Source organism: Eriocheir sinensis, chromosome 26 (assembly GCF_024679095.1).
Source record: "Eriocheir sinensis breed Jianghai 21 chromosome 26, ASM2467909v1, whole genome shotgun sequence".
Lineage (NCBI taxonomy): Eukaryota > Metazoa > Arthropoda > Malacostraca > Decapoda > Varunidae > Eriocheir > Eriocheir sinensis.
Window position 1 is genome coordinate 1,189,464 of NC_066534.1, and position 22,599 is coordinate 1,212,062.

At 40.6% G+C, this 22,599-nt stretch overlaps 1 protein-coding gene and 1 long non-coding RNA gene across 3 annotated transcripts in view; both read left to right on the forward strand.

Moving 5' to 3' along the window:
• The first annotated feature begins 1,129 nt into the window (after positions 1-1,129).
• Positions 1,130-4,118, forward strand: LOC127003918 (uncharacterized). Of its 2 annotated transcripts, none has more exons than XR_007757461.1 (3): positions 1,130-1,213; positions 2,897-2,938; positions 3,863-4,118. It is a non-coding gene; the product is annotated as an uncharacterized LOC127003918 (long non-coding RNA). The 2 variants fall into 2 exon arrangements; XR_007757462.1 differs by lacking the exon at positions 3,863-4,118 and adding an exon at positions 3,191-3,214.
• A 5,415-nt stretch (positions 4,119-9,533) lies between these two features.
• The window catches only part of LOC127003680 (uncharacterized), a 40,716-nt gene continuing 27,650 nt past the window's right edge, over positions 9,534-22,599 (forward strand). Inside the window, exons 1-3 of the mRNA XM_050870604.1 lie at positions 9,534-9,684; positions 17,723-17,815; positions 21,220-21,342. Coding sequence (XP_050726561.1) covers positions 9,635-9,684; positions 17,723-17,815; positions 21,220-21,342 — 266 coding nt within the window. The 5' untranslated portion in view covers positions 9,534-9,634. The remainder of the gene's footprint in view (positions 9,685-17,722; positions 17,816-21,219; positions 21,343-22,599) is intronic.

The window sequence follows — 22,599 nt, forward strand, 5'->3', positions numbered from 1 at the left end:
GATGTTGCGCCCACTAAACCAAACTTTCCAACTTTTCCCTTCTCCTATAATTCCTTCCCCTTCTGTCTCTCTCCGGCATATGACCACAGATGTTGCGCCCACTAAACCAAACTTTCCAACTTTTCCCTTCTCCTATAATTCCTTCCCCTTCTGTCTCTCTCCAGCATATGACCACAGATGTTGCGCCCACTAAACCAAACTTTCCAACTTTGCTGTTTTCTGTTCTGGCGGCATCCAAACACTGAGCTTCCAAGATGTTTTTCCTTGCTGCAAGCCAAGATCTTAGACTAGGCAGGGATCACCAACAACCAGGTAGTACCACGTTTGGACATTGAACACAAAACAATTTCATACTTGTTGTGTTCTGGATTTCCGAAATAGAACAAGAAAAGTTGGCTGTAGGTAAAGGTGGGTGCTGCATGCTCTATAGCTGTGCATGGCTGAGGCACATAATCACCTCCGTACCTTTGAGCCTGTGGTAGGTAAGAACACTCATCTCTAATATAACTGGATTGGCCTAAGTCTATATATACAGAAAGTCAAGTCCTACGCAGGTTTGTGGGAGGAGACACGGCCGAGGCGTGGTTTATGCGTGCCACTGGTTGGAGCCAAACTAGAGAATGTAGAAACAGGGATTTAGGGAAAACGATTTACTGCCATTCAAGGGGTGTAGGTTATCTCATTTATCACATTTACTGACATACAAGGGGTGTAGGTTATCTCTTTTATCACATTTACTGACATACAAGGAGTGCAGGTTATCTCATTTATCACATATACTGACATACAAAAGGTGCAGATTATCTCTTTTATCACATTTACTGACATACAAGGGGTGCAGGTTATCTCATTTATCACATATACTGACATACAAGGGGTGCAGGTTATCTCTTTTATCACATATACTGACATACAAGGGGTGCAGGTTATCTCTTTTATCACATAAACTGACATACAAGGGGTGCAGGTTATCTCATTTATCACATATACTGACATACAAGGGGTGCAGGTTATCTCTTTTATCACATATACTGACATACAAGGGGTGCAGGTTATCTCTTTTATCACATATACTGACATACAAGGGTGTCTATCTTTTATCACATATACTGACATACAAGGGGTGCAGGTTATCTCATTTATCACATATACTGACATACAAGGGGTGTAGGTTATCTCATTTATCACATATACTGACATACAAGGGGTGCAGGTTATCTCATTTATCACATATACTGACATACAAGGGGTGTAGGTTATCTCATTTATCACATATACTGACATACAAGGGGTGTAGGTTATCTCATTTATCACATATACTGACATACAAGGGGTAGGTTATCTCATTTATAACATATACTGACATACTAGGGTTTGAGGTTATCTTATTTATCACATATACTGACATACAAGGGGTGTAGGTTATCTCATTTATCACATATACTGACATACATGGGGCGTAGGTTATCTCATTTATCACATATACTGACATACAGGGGGTGTAGGTTATCTCATTTATCACATAGACCGACATACAAGGGGAGTAGGTTATCTCATTTATCATATATACTGACATACAAGGTTTCAGGTTACCTCGTTTATCACATTTACCGATATACAAGGGGTTTAGGTTATCTCTTTTATCACATATACTGACATACAAGGTGCAGGTTATCTCATTTATCACATATACTGACATACAAAGGGTACAGGTTATCTCATTTATCACATATACTGACATACAAGGGTGTAGGTTATCTCATTTATCACATATACTGACATACAAGGTGCAGGTTATCTTTTTATCACATATACTGACATACAAGGGGTACAGGTTATCTCATTTATCACATATACTGACATACAAGGGGTACAGGTTATCTCATTTATCACATATACTGACATACAAAGGGTGCAGGTTATCTCATTTATCACATATACTGACATACAAAGGGTGCAGGTAATCTCTTTTATCACATATACTGACATACAAGGGTACAGGTTATCTCATTTATCACATATACTGACATACAAGGGTACAGGTTATCTCATTTATCACATATACTGACATACAAGGGTGCAGGTTATCTCTTTTATCACATATACTGACATACAAGGTGCAGGTTATCTCTTTATCACATATACTGACATACAAGGGTGCAGGTTATCTCATTTATCACATATACTGACATACAAAGGTACAGGTTATCTCATTTATCACATATACTGACATACAAAGGGTGCAGGTTATCTCATTTATCACATATACTGACATACAAGGGGTGCAGGTTATCTCTTTTATCACATATACTGACATACAAGGGGTACAGGTTATCTCATTTATCACATATACTGACATACAAGGGGTACAGGTTATCTCATTTATCACATATACTGACATACAAGGGGTACAGGTTATCTCATTTATCATATATACTGACATACAACGGGTGAAGGTTATCTCTTTTATCACATATACTGACATACAAGGGGTGCAGGTTATCTCATTTATCACATATACTGACATACAAGGGGTACAGGTTATCTCATTTATCACATATACTGACATACAAGGGGTACAGGTTATCTCTTTTATCATATATACTGACATACAAGGGGTGCAGGTTATCTCATTTATCACATAAACTGACATACAATTTATCATATACTGACATACAAGGGGTACAGGTTATCTCATTTATCACATATACTGACATACAAAGGGGTAGGTTATCTCTTTTATCACATATACTGACATACAAGGGTGCAGGTTATCTCATTTATCACATTTACTGACATACAATGGGTACAGGTTATCTCATTTATCACATATACTGACATACAAAGGGTGTAGGTTATCTCATTTATCACATATACTGACATACAAGTGGTGCAGGTTATCTCTTTTATCACATATACTGACATACAAGGGGTACAGGTTATCTCATTTATCACATATACTGACATACAAGGGGTGCAGGTTATCTCATTTATCACATATACTGACATACAAGGGGTACAGGTTATCTCATTTATCACATATACTGACATACAAGGGGTACAGGTTATCTCATTTATCATATATACTGACATACAACGGGTGAAGGTTATCTCTTTTATCACATATACTGACATACAAGGGGTGCAGGTTATCTCATTTATCACATATACTGACATACAAAGGGTACAGGTTATCTCATTTATCACATATACTGACATACAAGGGGTACAGGTTATCTCATTTATCACATATACTGACATACAAGGGGTGCAGGTTATCTCTTTTATCACATATACTGACATACAAGGGGTGCAGGTTATCTCTTTTATCATATATACTGACATACAAGGGGTACAGGTTATCTCATTTATAACATATACTGACATACAAGGGGTGCAGGTTATCTCTTTTATCACATATACTGACATACAAGGGGTGCAGGTTATCTCTTTTATCACATATACTGACATACAAGGGGTGAAGGTTATCTCATTTATCACATATACTGACATACAAGGGGTACAGGTTATCTCATTTATCACATATACTGACATACAAAGGGTGCAGGTTATCTCATTTATCACATATACTGACATACAAGGGGTGCAGGTTATCTCATTTATCACATTTACTGACATACAAGGGGTGCAGGTTATCTCTTTTATCACATATACTGACATACAAGGGGTGCAGGTTATCTCTTTTATCACATTTACTGACATACAAGGGGTGCAGGTTATCTCTTTTATCACATATACTGACATACAAGGGGTGCAGGTTATCTCTTTTATCACATATACTGACATACAAGGGGTGCAGGTTATCTTTTTTATCACATATACTGACATACAAGGGGTACAGGTTATCTCATTTATCACATATACTGACATACAAGGGGTACAGGTTATCTCATTTATCACATATACTGACATACAAGGGGTGCAGGTTATCTCTTTTATCACATATACTGACATACAAGGGGTGCAGGTTATCTCTTTTATCACATATACTGACATACAAGGGGTACAGGTTATCTCATTTATCACATATACTGACATACAAGGGGTGCAGGTTATCTCTTTCATCACATATACTGACATACAAGGGGTACAGGTTATCTCATTTATCACATATTCTGACATACAAGGGGTACAGGTTATCTCATTTATCACATATACTGACATACAACGGGTGCAGGTTATCTCTTTTATCACATATACTGACATACAAGGGGTGCAGGTTATCTCATTTATCACATATACTGACATACAAGGGGTACAGGTTATCTCATTTATCACATATACTGACATACAAGGGGTACAGGTTATCTCATTTATCACATATACTGACATACAAAGGGTGCAGGTTATCTCTTTTATCACATATACTGACATACAAGGGGTGCAGGTTATGTCTTTTATCACATATACTGACATACAAGGGTTACAGGTTATCTCATTTATAACATATACTGACATACAAGGGGTACAGGTTATCTCTTTTATCATATATACTGACATACAAGGGGTGCAGGTTATCTCTTTTATCACATATACTGACATACAAGGGGTGCAGGTTATCTCATTTATCACATATACTGACATACAAGGGGTACAGGTTATCTCATTTATCACATATACTGACATACAAGGGGTACAGGTTATCTCTTTTATCATATATACTGACATACAAGGGGTGCAGGTTATCTCTTTTATCACATATACTGACATACAAGGGGTACAGGTTATCTCATTTATCACATATACTGACATACAAGGGGTGTAGGTTATCTCATTTATCACATATACTGACATACAAGTGGTGCAGGTTATCTCTTTTATCACATATACTGACATACAAGGGGTACAGGTTATCTCATTTATCACATATACTGACATACAAGGGGTGTAGGTTATCTCATTTATCACATATACTGACATACAAGGGGTACAGGTTATCTCATTTATCACATATACTGACATACAAAGGGTGCAGGTTATCTCTTTTATCACATATACTGACATACAAGGGGTGCAGGTTATCTCTTTTATCACATATACTGACATACAAGGGGTACAGGTTATCTTATTTATCACATATACTGACATACAAGGGGTACAGGTTATCTCATTTATCACATATACTGACATACAAGGGGTACAGGTTATCTCATTTATCACATATACTGACATACAAGGGGTACAGGTTATCTCATTTATCACATATACTGACATACAAGGGGTGCAGGTTATCTCTTTTATCACATATACTGACATACAAGGGGTGCAGGTTATCTCTTTTATCACATATACTGACATACAAGGGGTTCAGGTTATCTCATTTATAACATATACTGACATACAAGGTGCAGGTTATCTCTTTTATCACATATACTGACATACAAGGGGTGCAGGTTATCTCTTATCACATATACTGACATACAAGGGGTACAGGTTGTCTCATTTATCACATATACTGACATACAAGGGGTACAGGTTATCTCATTTATCACATATACTGACATACAAAGGGTGCAGGTTATCTCATTTATCACATATACTGACATACAAGGGGTGCAGGTTATCTCATTTATCACATTTACTGACATACAAGGGGTGCAGGTTATCTCTTTTATCATATATACTGACATACAAGGGGTGCAGGTTATCACATTTACAGACATAAGGGGTGCAGGTTATCTCTTTTATCACATATACTGACATACAAGGGGTGCAGGTTATCTCTTTTATCACATATACTGACATACAAGGGGTACAGGTTATCTCATTTATCACATATACTGACATACAAGGGGTACAGGTTATCTCTTTTATCACATATACTGACATACAAGGGGTGCAGGTTATCTCTTTTATCACATATACTGACATACAAGGGGTACAGGTTATCTCATTTATCACATATACTGACATACAAGGGGTGCAGGTTATCTCTTTTATCACATATACTGACATACAAGGGGTGCAGGTTATCTCTTTTATCACATATACTGACATACAAGGGGTACAGGTTATCTCATTTATCACATATACTGACATACAAGGGGTGCAGGTTATCTCTTTTATCACATATACTGACGTACAAGGGGTGCAGGTTATCTCTTTTATCACATATACTGACATACAAGGGGTGCAGGTTATCTCTTTTATCACATATACTGACATACAAGGGGTGCAGGTTATCTCTTTTATCACATATACTGACATACAAGGGGTGCAGGTTATCTTATTTATCACATATACTGACATACAAGGGGTACAGGTTATCTCATTTATCACATATACTGACATACAAGGGGTACAGGTTATCTCTTTTATCACATATACTGACATACAAGGGGTACAGGTTATCTCATTTATCACATATACTGACATACAAGGGGTACAGGTTATCTCATTTATCACATATACTGACATACAAGGGGTACAGGTTATCTCATTTATCACATATACTGACATACAAGGGGTGCAGGTTATCTCATTTATCACATATACTGACATACAAGGGGTGCAGGTTATCTCATTTATCACATATACTGACATACAAGGGGTGCAGGTTATCTCATTTATCACATTTACTGACATACAAGGGGTGCAGGTTATCTCATTTATCACATTTACTGACATACAAAGGGTGCAGGTTATCTCATTTATCACATTTACTGACATACAAAGGGTGCAGGTTATCTCATTTTTCACATATACTGACATACTAGGTGTTCAGGTTATCTCATTTATCACATATACTGACATACAAGGGGTGCAGGTTATCTCATTTATCACATATACTGACATACAAGGGGTGCAGGTTATCTCTTTTATCACATATACTGACATACAAGGGGTACAGGTTATCTCTTTTATCACATATACTGACATACAAGGGGTACAGGTTATCTCTTTTATCACATATACTGACATACAAGGGGTGCAGGTTATCTCTTTTATCACATATACTGACATACAAGGGGTACAGGTTATCTCTTTTATCACATATACTGACATACAAGGGGTACAGGTTATCTCTTTTATCACATATACTGACATACAAGGGGTACAGGTTATCTCTTTTATCACATATACTCACAGCTGGGCGTTATCGCGATACTTAAATTTATCGCTGATAACGAAATCGGGTTATCGGCCATCCGCTACTTATTGAAATATATATCGGTATCTTCGTTACTTTTGTAAGCAAACTAGTGATAATCGCTACTTTTTTCCGCCTCTCAGAAAAAAAAAGAGGTTAAGATTCGTTTTAGGACCGTGCCAGTATCTCATTACCTAGTACCTTATGAAGCATCAGTATCTCTTCATATAATATTATCTTTTCTACGAACCTTCAACAGTCATGGAAACGCTTTGAAAATTCAATTCAAGGACTTTTTTTTTACTCTTGAAAATATGGGATAATGTTCACGAAAGTGTCGCCTCCTCTGCTGGCCGCGGCGGGTGTTGCGAGAAATACCTCCTCGCTGAAATAAGTCACTTATACATGGGGGTCGAGGGGGCGCAACCCCGTTAGTAGGTCGTAAGTTCGGTTGGAGTAGTTTAAATATACTCCCCGACCCTAAGCCCTCTGCGAGCTATTTTGCGGCTGCGGCGGCTGCAGCGTCGCCGCGGCCAGCAGAGGAGGCGACGCTTTCGTAAACATTATCCCTATTTTCAAGAGTAAAAAAAAAAGTCCTTGAATTGGATTTTCAAAGCGTTTCCATGACTGTTGAAGGTTCGTAGAAAAGATATATGAAGAGATACTGATGTTTCATAAGGTAGGTAATGAGATACTGGCACGGACCTAATACGAATCTTTACCAAAAAAAAAAAAAAAAAAACATTGTCTCCTCCCTACACGTGGCCGGGCGCCCGGTGTTGTTTGAAAAAACTTCGGGTTATGAAATATCTTTGGTGAAGAGATTTCATACTTAGATCATCAACATTAAAACACTAGGTTATTTTTTCATGTAGACTCAAAAATCAATATATCAAAGAGAAAATCATTTAACTTTGCCCCAAAAATTATTATTCACTGCCTCAAATTTGATATTTCATATTCGTTTGTGAGCATGCCATGGTATTGAAGGCACCCAGTGTTGTGTTATTTGGTGTCCCATCGTCAAAAGCTGGCGCTTTTGTTTACAAACACTGGTCTCTCGTGAACTGCGCACGTTCAGACCAGTAAATAAGTGTAGCCCTGTACAGTCTCACAAAGCTTTTTAACAGAGTTGCTGGAAGGCTGAATCAGACAAACAGTACCACCATCCTCGCTGTTTCTAGAACGACACTCTGTACATATAAATACAACCCGTACAGAGTGTCGTTGGATCTAGAAAGAGCGGGGATGGTGATAGTGGTAATGTATGTCTGATTCAGCCTTCCAGCAATCCTTATTTACGGTTAAAAAGCTTTGTGAGACTGTACAGGTCTACGCTTGCTGGTCTGAGCATGCGCAGTTCACGAGAGGCCAGTGTTTGTAGACAAAAGCGTTGACGGCGGGGACGCCAAATAACACAACACGGTTCAGGAGTTTCTAGTATTACCGTCCATAGGTACGTGTCAACGTGACGTTTTCAGGTTTCGTAAGTTTTCTAAAATACGGATATAATGAAAATTTTAATTTATCTATGTTTTTTAATTTGAAATATCAATATAATATCGTTTTCGCCCATCGGACTTATCGCTAGCTAGTATCGGAATTGTGGATTTATATCGGTATCGGTTATCGCCTATATTTGTGTCTCCAGTTAATGAATATCGGTTATCACCGATAAGGTTTTCCATTATCAGTTATCGGTTATCGGGAACAAGGTTTTCTGTTATCGCAGTCTCGCTCTGGGTCATTTTAATCCCTCATTAAATCCTTAGTCCTTTATATACACATACTCTTAAGGTTCCCAGTGAGCTACCGGTGACATATAGTTCATCGGTTGATCTCTGGGTGGTGGCAGCAAAACTACCCCCAGGGTGAGTCCCGGCCCCTTGTTTTTCCCCAGATATCCATTATAATATAGTTGAACCTCCTTTTTTTAACATCATTTAGTGCCCCGAATTTCCGGGCACGACATGAGTACCCGGGGATGTTAAGAACAGTGACAGTCTGGCAATCTTCAAGAAAGCGTTGCATGAAGACTCATGCACTTAATTATTCATAAATCCTACGATTATGAGGATATGAGGATTGAGGACAACTTTAGGTGCTAATATTACTCAGGTCAGGCCAGGTGTAAGTCGGGAAGCTTGGCCTTTGTGTCGGCGCTTCCCTGATGTTGTGTACGGGTGCTCATCACTGTTATAATGTTAGCGGCCCTGTGGAGCGCTCAAGGAGACGCTACTCCCGCATGTTTTATTTTTATTTGAAAATGAACACACCGAACAAACAAAAACAACAGTACACAAGTTTTGGACAATAAGAGAAAAAAGAATGAAAGAAAAAGGAAAACAATAGACCCAGACAGTAGACACATCAGGGAGTGCCGTTACAAAGGCAAAACTCCCGACCGACTACTACTACTACTTTTGTTTTCTTTTCACAGGAGCTGCCGGAGAGAAATCCCGAGCCACCTGTGACATCAAGATCAAGACCAAGACGCTTCAACAACAACAACAAGGCGGCGTGATGGGCAGCAGCGGCGCGGCGGTACTGGTGGTGGTGCCCTGGTTTTCAACGTAAGTGTGTGTCATTAGTTTGATGGTTGTGGGACAGGGAGGATGTGGCGGTAGTGGACTGCGTAAGTATTTTGGTAATTATCTATAACTTGCTCCGTGTCACACAATGGCGTGGGGGCATGATGCAATAAAACCTGTGGAATTTACTGGTGAGTCTTTTCGGTAAATCTTAAGAATATCGGCTCCTAGGGGGTGCACATTTAGGGCACGGTGTGGTGGTGGTAATTACAACTTTTCCAGCACGTCTGACGGGGTTTTGACAAGCGGACAGGCGTGGGTAAATGTCCAGAGAGTTGCCCATCTCACCGCGGTACTTCTCATTCTAACCATGGGTTAGATCTCATAATTCTATGCATTTTTACCCCATATATATGCCTCGCAAATTGATAGAATCGCTGCTAGCGATTTTTGAAAAGTTAGTGAGTTTTTTGCGGCCGCCTCGGGGCGTCACGGGGGGAGACTGGGATACTTTGTTCCCCCGCCTCCAAAATACGATATTACGCCTCCATATTGTACTTAAGGGACGAAATACATGTCCCTTAACCATAATATGAAGGCGGAAAAACTTAAAAGTAGACAAAAAGTGGTAAAAGTAGTGAAAAAGCAGGTTATACCTACGTGCGATGTGTTTTGATGGCGGCCATATTGGGAAGTGAGCAGTGTTGCCAACGATCCGGTTAGCCATGGTACGCTAGGTTAGCGATGGTACGCTTAGTTAGCCATTAGCCCACGCATGTGAGACCAGGTCCACCACGCGTGGTTATTTTTTTTTTTTTTTAGAACACGCACCTTTACCTAATACTATACCCGGCCCAAACCTTCACAAAAGCCTTTGGGTAAAGGTGCGTGTTCTAAAAAAAAATAACCACGCGTGGTGGACCTGTCTCACATGCGTGGGCTAATTGCTAACTAAGCGTTCCATCGCTAACCTAGCGTACCACAGCTAACCGGATCGTTGGCAACGCTGCTCACATCGCAATGGCGTCGCCATGTAAACACATCGCGCGTATGTATAATATGCCTTTTCACTACCTTTACCACTTTTGTCTTCTTTTAAGTTTTCCGCCCTCATATTATGGTTAAGGGACGTGTATTTCGTCCCTTAAGTACAATATGGAGGCGTAATATCGTATTTTGGAGGCGGGGGAACAAAGTATCCCAGTCCCAGCTGACGCCCCGAGGTGGCGCTAAAAACTCACTAACTTTTCAAAAATCGCTAGCAGCGATTCTATCAATTTGCGAGGCATATATATGGGGTTAAAAATGCATAGAATTATGAGATCTATCCCATGGTTAGGGTGAGAAGTACCGCAGTGGGATGGGCAACTCTCTGGACATTTACCCAGGCGTGTTTATGTCACAAGGGGGTATTTTTCAACGCTGGCCTCACGATTTCTTCTAAGTCGATGGGCGATGAGACTGAGAGCTCCGGGGTGAAGAAAGGGAAGAGCCCGCGCGGAAATATACACCCTTGTGACAGAAACACGCCTGTCCGCTTGTCAAAACCCCGTCGGACGTGCTGGAGATGTTGTAATTACCACCACGCCGTGCCCTAAATGTGCACCCGCTAGGAGCCGATATTCCTAAGATTTACCATCCAAAAAAATCGTAACTTCTTAGCCAAAACCTGAGGGTAGTGACTTTGGGGGAAGCTCATTTTGAGTGCTTTAATGCGATTTACTGCATGCTTTCTTGGGTCAATTTACGGTTTCACCCAACCAACGATTTTCTCATGTGGTTCATGTTTTTCTGGTGATAGATGTAGTGAATTGCACGATTTTGTACCTCATTTCCATCACAAATGTCTACTTTTCGAGTTATGCCTCTTTTCAAGTTATGCCTATCCCCTTCCCTAAACAATCTTGGGGGACCTGTGGGAACACGGGTTTTTTTTGGGTGGGGGAGCAGGAAATTGACTAATATGCATTTCAAATGAGGTCGAGAAATCAACAGAATCACATTAGAACACCAGTGATAAGGCATAGCCTGCATTTGTTTTGGTAAGAGCAGTGGAGGCGGCCATTGTGAGGTAAGCAGTGTTGCCAACAATCTGCTATGGGTGAGCAGTGTTGCCAACAATCCGCTGCGGAAGCGAGCATAAGAAATTAAGCAGTGTTGCCAACGATCCGCTACATTTAGCACAAATACCTGCAGCCACGGGGAGGTGAGCAGCATTGCCATTTATTTTTTTACAGCAAAGGAAACAGCTGAGGCAAAAAAAAAAAAGGGGAAACAATCATTTAAAAAATACCATAATCAAATGTCTTAGTAAAAGGGTTCAAAGACCACGGGCGTGCTGCACATGTATTCCGTCCAGAAGAGTAAGGATTATATATCGTTTAAAGGGGGGTCTTAGGGCCTTGGTTAGAGGGGGGTCGGGGGGGCAACCTCAGCGGTTAGGTCGAAGTTTGTTGTATTAATTTAAATATGCCCCACCAGAACCCCCCACTCTCACAAATCCCCAAGGGTCCCCCAAGACCGTGTAAAAAATACCATAATCACTGCTCCTATAAAGGTTCAAAGACTGGCCGGCGGCAATATGTATTCCGTCCGAAAGTAAGGTAGGGGATTCGTATCTCGTTTAAAAAGGAGGGGCAGGGCCTTGGCCGGTTAGGGAGAGAGGGGGGCAACCTCAGTTAGTTAGGTCGTAAAGTTCGGTTGTAATAATTTAAATATGCTTCCCCACCAGAACCCCCTGAATTCTCACGGGTCCCCCAAGACCGTTATGTGGGGGGAGGGGGGCTCCAATTGGTTAGGAGGAGAAAGGCCCACACAGCCTGGCCCCACAAGCAGCACAAGAGGGGCTGAATTTCAACAACAGTGTGTATCTACTCACATGCACAAAAAAACTCCCCATAGATGTATCCCCGTGCCAAGCATAAACGAACACAAACACGTATCCGGGAACGGGAGACACACTACATCAGAGTGGTTGTACTCGGCTCCTGACTTACTTGAGATCCCGAACCAGAGTCTTGTAAGACGCACCTATAGTGAAACCAAATTGTCGAGTCTGTTTGGGCGTAGGCTCCCGCAGGTCCATTTCTCCCCTCTCCTCTGCCACACAGTCCCAACACCTATCTCTTCCTCTCATATGTAAGGTAAAGGTAACATATGATAGGAAAAAATAGGTGTTGGGACTCTGTGGCAGAGCAGAGGGGAGAAATGGACCCACGGGAGCCTACGCCCAAACGGACTCCACAATTTGGTTTCACTATAGAACCTGGGCAGAGAAATGGACCTCAACACAGTCCAATCACCGGACACTCAGTTTCACCCTGAACAGCAAGTGGAGGTAGATAAATCCTGACCATCGATGGTAGCTGGCTGGTGGCAATAGTCTCCTGACCATTGGTGACAAGTAGGAATCCTATGGAGGTCGTGACTTATGAAGGACTGAAACAGTAGGGGTCGAAGGTGGTTATGTCGTGCAGCTGTTCCCCACTGAGTGTTTTGTAGTAGTAATAGTAGTAGTAGTGGTAGCAGTGGTAATAGTAATAGTAGTAGTAGAAGTAGTAGTGTAGTCAGGAGAGGGATAAGCAAGATAGTAGATTTTTTTTTTTTTTCTTATTTATTTATTTATTTATTTATTTATTTTTTGAGGGGCCTGATGGTCAGCCCAGCCCGTTGTGGCACAGGCAAGTGTTTATAGTGGCGGCATCTTGCATTGGCTCATGCTGCCCTCCCGGAGCTCATCTTTAATCCTAGAATCTAGAGTCCGGGTTGATGGGTGGTCTTCTGGACAGCATGTGGGTAGTTTTAAGCCACTTGGCGGCGGCTGAAAAATCCCAGCTTGGTGGCACCGGGCAGGGCTTTAACTCATGTCGTCCTGAACACGGCACCGTCACGCTATCCACTCAGCCACCGCCTCCCCAAAAGAATATCCACTTTTATTAAATACTCCAACACACAAGCAGCACACTGGAGACAGGCGAGAGAGAGAGAGAGAGAGAGAAGGAACACAAAGAAAGAACAAACAACAGCAGACCTGCCTGTCCTTACAAGGCTGTTTGTGATAAGCTACACTAACTATCTAATCAAAGGTGGAAGATGAAGGACAGAAGAGAGAGAGAGAGAGAGAGAGAGAGAGAGAGAGAGAGAGGTGACGGGTAGGTTGTAGGTGGGGCCAGACTCGATAAGGAAGCAGGTCCGTTGAGGGTTTGACAAGGCTATGGTACCACAGGCTGGGTGTTGGAGGGCGGTGCTTGACTGGGTGGAACACGGCAGCGGCCTCGTCAACTTGAGGACTTGTCAGGTGGTGAGGAGGAACCAGTAAGAGCGGAGCTGGCTTGACCGAGTCCTGGGGTAGTCTCTCTTTCCGCCCAACGTTGCCAGATTGTCGTACTCAGCCGATTATATTTCCCGACTTCCTCCCCCAAACTGTCTTCTGGGCCCCAATAACGAAACTAATTTAATCAGTCATCCCTCAAATAGTACCGTTTCCAATAGTTCGGTTTTGGTTTTATGTGGATTTTCTAAGAAGATTATTAAGGATTTTCAAATATCCCAATGAGCAGAAAATTTAAAAATCCTAAAAGATCTTCTATGACAATCTGTATAAAACCGAAACCAAACTATTGGAAATTGTACTATTTGAGGGATGACTATATTTCCCGACTTCCTCCCCCAAACTGTCTTCTGGGCCCCAATAACAAAACTCACTTATAGTTATCGATAAAAGAGTTAGATCCTGATGTCTCTTGGCAATAGTTAGGCGTCAGAAACCAGTAAATACTATATGCTCTGAGTATGAGAACCTGGCAACGGTGGTGTCGCCCAATGTTGCCAGATTGTCGTACTCAGCCGCTTATATTTCCCGACTTCCTCCCCCAAACTGTCTTCTGGGCTCCAATAACGAAATTAATTTATAGTTATTGTTAAAAGAGTTAGATTCTGATGTTTCTTGGCAATAGTTAGGCGTCAGAAACCAGTAAATACTGTGTTCTGAGTACGATAACCTGGCAACAGTGCTTCCGCCGCTTACCAGCATCCTAGGTTGGTTCCGTTTTGGGGCTTCACTCGCGCTGGGTGTGGCTCCAGCAGGGCGTTCCGGAGCACTCCGCGGCGGGAAGTCCGGGGCCTCACTGGGGGCTTTGTGGTGCAGTGGTTAGCACACTCATCTCACAACCAGGAGAGCCCGGGTTCGGTTCCCAGGCGGAGTGGAAAAATTTGGGCGGCTTTTCCAATACCCTACGCCCCTGTCCACCCAGCAGTGTACCAGGTATTAATCGGGGGCTGTGTCCCGTCTCCTGGGGTCTGTTCCCTTTTCTTATAATTCCTTCCCCTTCTGTCTCTCTCCGGCATATGACCACAGATGTTGCGCCCACTAAACAAAACTTTCCAAACTTTTCCCTTCAATAATTCCTTCCCCTTCTGTCTCTCTCCGGCATATGACCACAGATGATGCGCCCACTAAACCAAACTTTCCTTCCTTCCCCTTCTGTCTCTCTCCGGCATATGACCACAGATGTTGTGCCCACTAAACCAAACTTTCCAAACTTTTCCTTCCCCTTCTGTCTCTCTCCGGCATATGACCACAGATGTTGCGCCCACTAAACCAAACTTTCCCAACTTTCCTTCCCCTTCTGTCTCTCTCCGGCATATGACCACAGATGGTGCACCACTAAACAAACTTTCCAAACTTTCCTTCCTTCTGTCTCTCTCCGCATATGACCACAGATGTTGTGCCCACTAAACCAAACTTTCCAAACTTTTCCTTCCCCTTCTGTCTCTCTCCGGCATATGACCACAGATGTTGCGCCCACTAAACCAAACTTTCCAAACTTTTCCTTCCCCTTCTGTCTCTCTCCGGCATATGACCACAGATGTTGCGCCCACTAAACCAAACTTTCCAAACTTTTCCTTCCCCTTCTGTCTCTATCCAGCATATGACCACAGATGTTGCGCCCACTAAACAAAACTTTTCAACTTTCCAGGGCGTTCCGAAGCAATAAGGGAGTCACTGGGGCTATAGTAGTCTTTCCTATACACTCACTCTTCAGGGGGAGTGCCATGTTGCTATTCATGTCATTACTTGGTATACTGAAAGTGGCCAATCACACTCCTATTCTCTCCCAGATTTCTTTTTCATGAGCTGATTTTGCACTAACTTTGTACTAGATGTGTTTATTCCTCTACTTTCAATTGTTTCTTTTTTATTCTCTTCAAGATTTCTTTTTAATGAGCTGATTTTGCACTAACTCTTTGTAGTAGATGTGTTTATTCCTCTACTTTCAATTGTTTCTTTTAATTCTCTTTAAGATTTCTTTTTAATGAGCTGATTTTGCACTAACTCTGTACTAGATGTGTTTATTCCTATACTTTAAATTGTTTCTTTTTTTATTCTCTTTAAGATTTCTTTTTAATGAGCTGATTTTGCATTAACTTTGTACTAGATGCATTTATTCCTCTACTTTAAATTGTTTCTTTTTTTATTCTCTTTAAGATTTCTTTTTAATGAGCTGATTTTGCACTAACTCTTTGTAGTAGATGTGTTTATTCCTCTACTTTAAATTGTTTCTTTTTTTATTCTCTTTAAGATTTCTTTTTAATGAGCTGATTTTGCACTAACTCTTTGTACTAGATGTGTTTATTCCTCTACTTTCAAATTGTTTCTTTTTATTCTCTTCAAGATTTCTTTTTCATGAGCTGATTTTGCACTAACTCTTTGTACTAGATGTGTTTATTCCTCTACTTTCAATTGTTTCTTTTTTATTCTCTTTTAGATTTCTTTTTAATAAGCTGATTTTGCACTAACTCTTTGTAGTAGATGTGTTTATTCCTCTACTTTCAATTGTTTCTTTTTTTTTCTCTTTCAGATTTATTTTTAATGAGCTGATTTTGCATGAACTGTTTGTAGTAGATGTGTTTATTTCTCTACTTTCAATTGTTTCTTTTTTATTCTCTTTCAGATTTATTTTTAATGAGCTGATTTTGCACTAACTCTTTGTAGTAGATGTGTTTATTCCTCTACTTTCAAATTGTTTCTTTTAATTCTCTTTCAGATTTCTTTTTAATGAGCTGATTTTGCACTAACTCTTTGTAGTAGATGTGTTTATTCCTCTACTTCAAATTGTTTCTTTTTTATTCTCTTTCAGATTTATTTTTCATTGAGCTGATTTTGCACTAACTCTTTGTAGTAGATGCGTTTATTCCTCTACTTTCAATTGTTTCTTTTTTATTCTCTTTCAGATTGTTTTTTAATGAGCTGATTTTGCACTAACTCTTTGTACTAGATGTGTTTATTCCTCTACTTTCAATTGTTTCTTTTTTATTCTCTTTCAGATTTATTTTTATTGAACTGATTTTGCACTAACTCTTTGTAGTAGATGTGTTTATTCCTCTACTTTCAATTGTTTCTTTTTATTCTCTTTCAGATTTATTTTTAATGAGCTGATTTTGCACGAACTGTTTGTAGTAGATGTGTTTATTCCTCTACTTTCAATTGTTTCTTTTTTATTCTCTTTAAGATTTATTTTTAATGAGCTGATTTTGCACGAACTGTTTGTAGTAGATGTGTTTATTCCTCTACTTCAAATTGTTTCTTTTTTATTCTCTTTAAGATTTATTTTTAATGAGCTGATTTTGCATGAACTGTTTGTAGTAGATGTGTTTATTTCTCTACTTTCAATTGTTTCTTTTTTATTCTCTTTCAGATTTATTTTTAATGAGCTGATTTTGCATGAACTGTTTGTAGTAGATGTGTTTATTTCTCTACTTTCAATTGTTTCTTTTTTATTCTCTTTCAGATTTATTTTTAATGAGCTGATTTTGCATGAACTGTTTGTAGTAGATGTGTTTATTCCTCTACTTTCAATTGTTTCTTTTTTATTCTCTTCAAGATTTCTTTTTCATGAGCTGATTTTGCACTAATTTTGTACTAGATGCATTTATTCCTCTACTTTCAATTGTTTCTTTTTATTCTCTTCAAGATTTCTTTTTCATGAGCTGATTTTGCACTAACTTTGTACTAGATGTGTTTACTCCTGTACTCTCAATTGTTTCTTTTAGCCTTTATGTTTATCATTTTTTGCTGCAGGGCTGAGTGGATAGAGACATACGAGGCAGCGTTTTCCAGTGATGTTAGCCGCTGGAAGGATGCCAAGGACACTATGCTGGTGTGGCAGGCCAGGTGAGTAGGTTTTTATTTATTTATTTATTTTTTTATTATTTTTTTTTTACGTCTATGCCTATAGCGCTGGTAGGCTTGCTTGAGGGGCCTGGATGGTAGTTGGCCCCAGCCCGTCATGGCACAGGCAAGTGTTTATAGTGGCGCCATCTTCTCTTGGCTCATGCTGCCCCCCGGAACTCCTTCTTGATTCACTTGGACGGTTTCCTCTAGAGTCCGGGTTGATGGATGGTCTTCAGGACAGCATGTGGGTAGTTTTAAGCCACTCGGCGGTGACTGAAAAATCCCAGGTGGTAGCGTGGGGACTCGAACCCGCGTCGTCCATCATGCAGTGAATGTGGGCCCAGCACACTACCACTCAGCCACCTCCTGCCCTAAATAGTGACCGTAATAGTAGTGTACAGTAGGATATATGGCGATAACATGAGATAGCTACCAAAGACATACCACAAATCAGATCTATTTTTTATATATTCATTTATTTATTTATATATATATTTTTTTACAACAAAGGAGACAGCTCAAGGGCACAAAAAAAGGAAACAATAATAAAAAAAAGTCCGCTACTCACTGCTCCTAAAAAGAATCCAAAGAGGTGGCCGAAAGAGAGGTCAATTTTGGGAGGAGAGGTGTCCTGATACCCTCCTCTTGAAAGATTTATTTATTGTTATTTATTATTTTTTTTCCGTGTTATCCTTTTGTGACGGTAGGCTTTTTCTTCAGGGGCCTGGTGGTCGCCCCAAGCCTGTCACGGTGGCGCAGGCAAGTGTTTAAAGTGGCGCCATTTATTCTTGGCTCATGCTGCCACCACGGAGCTCATTCTTGATTCACTTGGATGGGTCCGCTACACTCTTGAGCAGCGCTTCCCAAACTGCCGGGGGGGCATGAGCTGGATACAAGGGGGCGGGATTCCCTCTGCCAAAAATTGCGGTTTTGCAAAATAAATAAATAAATACATACACAAACACACACACACACACACACACTCACACACTCACGAAAAGAAGAACATACAAAAGCTGGAAAGAGTACAGAGAGCGGCAACTAAGATGGTACCGGAACTTAGGGATTGGACTTACGAGGAGAGACTCAATAGCATGGGGCTCACAACCCTGGAAAGAAGAGAAAGAGGAGACCTGATAGCGGTGTGCAGGGTGGCGAGCGGGGTGGAGAATCTGGACAGAGAGGACCTGTGTGTGTGTGTGTGTGTGTGTGTGTGTGTGGAGCGAGAGAGAAACGAGAGGACATGGAAAGAAGTTGAGGGCGACCACATATAGGCGAGATGTGAAAAAGTCTAGCTTCCCAAACAGAAGCATTGAGCTGTGGAATGGACTGGAGGAGGAGGTGGTTTGTGCAAGAAACATTCATGATGTTAAGGAAAAGCTGGATAAGAGAGGATATGGACGGACAGCACAAGCATGCACTTTTCCCGTATGTCACAACTAGGTAAACACACACACTCACACACACACACACACACACACACACACACACACACACACACATACACACACACACACACACACACACCTGGGACTATTAGAGTTTAGCTGAGGCCCTGTAGACTACAAATAGGTAAATACACACACACACACACACACACACACACACATACACACACACACACACACACATACACACACACACACCTGGGACTATTAGAGTTTAGCTGAGGCCCTGTAGACTACAAATAGGTAAATACACACACACACACACACACACACACACACACACACACACACACACATGAAGGAGTAACATGTTTGAATCATCCTCACATGAGTTTCAATATACATACAGCCACCTCTCAATTAACACAAGTTTAAATAACGCATTTTTTATTTAACAAGAGTTGATATTTAAGGAGATACGTTTAACTAATGCGATATGTTCGTTTTAACACGAGTTTCACGAGTTTCATCGATGACGTCACCGATGAAACATTATTAATACATTAGTAGGTCACGGAAACATTATTAATACATTAGTAGGTCAAGGAAACATTATTGATACATTAGTAGGTCACGGAAACATTGTTGATACATTAGTAGGTCACGGAAACATTACTGATACATTAGTAGGTCACGGAAACATTATTAATACATTAGTAGGTCACGGAAACATTATTGATACATTAGTAGGTCACAGAAACATTATTAATACATTAGTAGGTCACGGAAACATTATTGATACATTAGTAGGTCACAGAAACATTATTGATACATTAGTAGGTCACGGAAACATTATTGATACATTAGTAGGTCACGGAAACATTATTAATACATTAGTAGGTCACGGAAACATTATTAATACATTAGTAGGTCACGGAAACATTATTGATACATTAGTAGGTCACGGAAACATTATTAATACATTAGTAGGTCACGGAAACATTATTGATACATTAGTAGGTCACGGAAACATTATTAATACATTAGTAGGTCATGGGAACATTATTAATACATTAGTAGGTCACGGAAACATTATTGATACATTAGTAGGTCACGGAAACATTATTGATACATTAGTAGGTCACGGAAACATTATTAATACATCAGTAGGTCACGGAAACATTATTAATACATTAGTAGGTCACGGAAACATTATTAATACATTAGTAGGTCACGGAAACATTATTGATACATTAGTAGGTCACGGAAACATTATTGATACATTAGTAGGTCACGGAAACATTATTAATACATTAGTAGGTCACGGAAACATTACTGATACATTAGTAGGTCACGGAAACATTATTAATACATTAGTAGGTCACGGAAACATTATTGATACATTAGTAGGTCACGGAAACATTATTGATACATTAGTAGGTCACGGAAACATTATTAATACATTAGTAGGTCACGGAAACATTACTGATACATTAGTAGGTCACGGAAACATTATTAATACATTAGTAGGTCACGGAAACATTATTAATACATTAGTAGGTCACGGAAACAACAAAAACACACGTTCTCATTTTATTTAAACTTTTTCTTCACCTGCGTCGTCCCTCCTCACCCCACGCTGCCTTCACCTCCACCTCACTGCCTCCTTCCACTTCCTCTGACTACCCATGCTATTGGTGACAAAGACAACTCCTTTAAGTCAAAGTTTTCTAAAGAAAGAATTGCTACGATACATTTGTAAGTCACTGACACAACAGAAACACATCCTCACACTCACCATCATCACTTTGTTGTTGATGCGTCACTGGTTGTCGTCTGCCGAATCCTCACCCCGCTCTCCCTCCTCTCTCTCAAGATTCGTCCTTCCACCTTCTACGAGGAGGTGAAGGACGGATAGATACATACAATTTAAAAATCCACGATATGGCAAGGGATAACTGTATTAATGTTCCGACTTCTATCCAGGGTATTAACGTTCCATCTTCTATCCACCAGGGTTGAGAAGTTGCCGGCAGGAATTGACGTGACGCTTCCCCTTCTTCAGGCAAAAATAATTGAGATGGATCCCTCTGTTGAGGCTGCAGTTAAATCCATCTTCTTAGCTTCAGCGCTGCAAAGGTGAGGCAAACTTTGTATTTGAAATGGTGTTTTAACCCAGTAGCTGTAGTGATCATGTTTCTTAAAGACCCCTCCAAGTGAATTAATGAGAAAAAATCATCACTCATGCCAGCCATTAGTATATTATATGTATTAATGCATTTGTGATTAGCTTGTATCCTCTATTTTGGGGGTTTATGTCGTGGCAAGAATTTGGCCCGTCGCTGGTATACTGTAAAGCCTCATATTTGGCCCGTCGCTGGTATACTGTAAAGCCTCATATTTGGCCCATCGCTGGTATACTGTAAAGCCTCATATTTGGCCCATCGCTGGTATACTGTAAAGCCTCATATTTGGCCCATCGCTGGTATACTGTAAAGCCTCATATTTGGCCCATCGCTGGTATACTGTAAAGCCTCATATTTGGCGATTAGCTGGTATAATGTAAAGCCTCATATTTGGCCCATCGCTGTATACTGTAAAGCTCATATTTGGCCCATCGCTGGTATACTGTAAAGCCTCATATTTGGCCCACTGGTATACTGTAAAGCCTCATATTTGGCCCGTCGCTGGTATACTGTAAAGCCTCATATTTGGCCCATCGCTGGTATACTGTAAAGCCTCATATTTGCCCGTCTGGTATACTGTAAAAGCCTCATATTTGGCCCTTCTCTGGTATAATGTAAAGCCTCATATTTGGCCCGTCACTGGTATACTGTAAAGCCACATATTTGGCCCGCCACTGGTATACTGTAAAGCCTCATATTTGGCCTGGCTACTGGTATACTGTAAAGCCTCATATTTGGCCCGCTGGTATACTGTAAAGCCTCATATTTGGCCCTTAGCTGGTATACTGTAAAGCCTCATGTTTGGCCATCGCTGGTATACTGTAAAGCCTCATATTTGGCCTGTCGCTGGTATACTGTAAAGCCTCATATTTGGCCCGTTGTTGGTATACTGTAAGCCTCATATTTGGCCCGTTGCTGGTATACTGTAAAGCCTCATATTTGGCCCGTCGCTGGTATACTGTAAAGCCTCATATTTGGCCCGTCGCTGGTATACTGTAAAGCCTCATATTTGGCCCGTTGCTGGTATACTGTAAAGCCTCATATTTGGCCCATCGCTGGTATACTGTAAAGCCTCATATTTGTCCCTACAATGGTATACTGTAAAGCCTCATATTTGGCCCGTCGATGGTCTAATTTAAAGCCTCATATTTGGCCCACTGTTGTATACTGTAAAGCCTCATATTTGGCCCATCGCTGGTATACTGTAAAG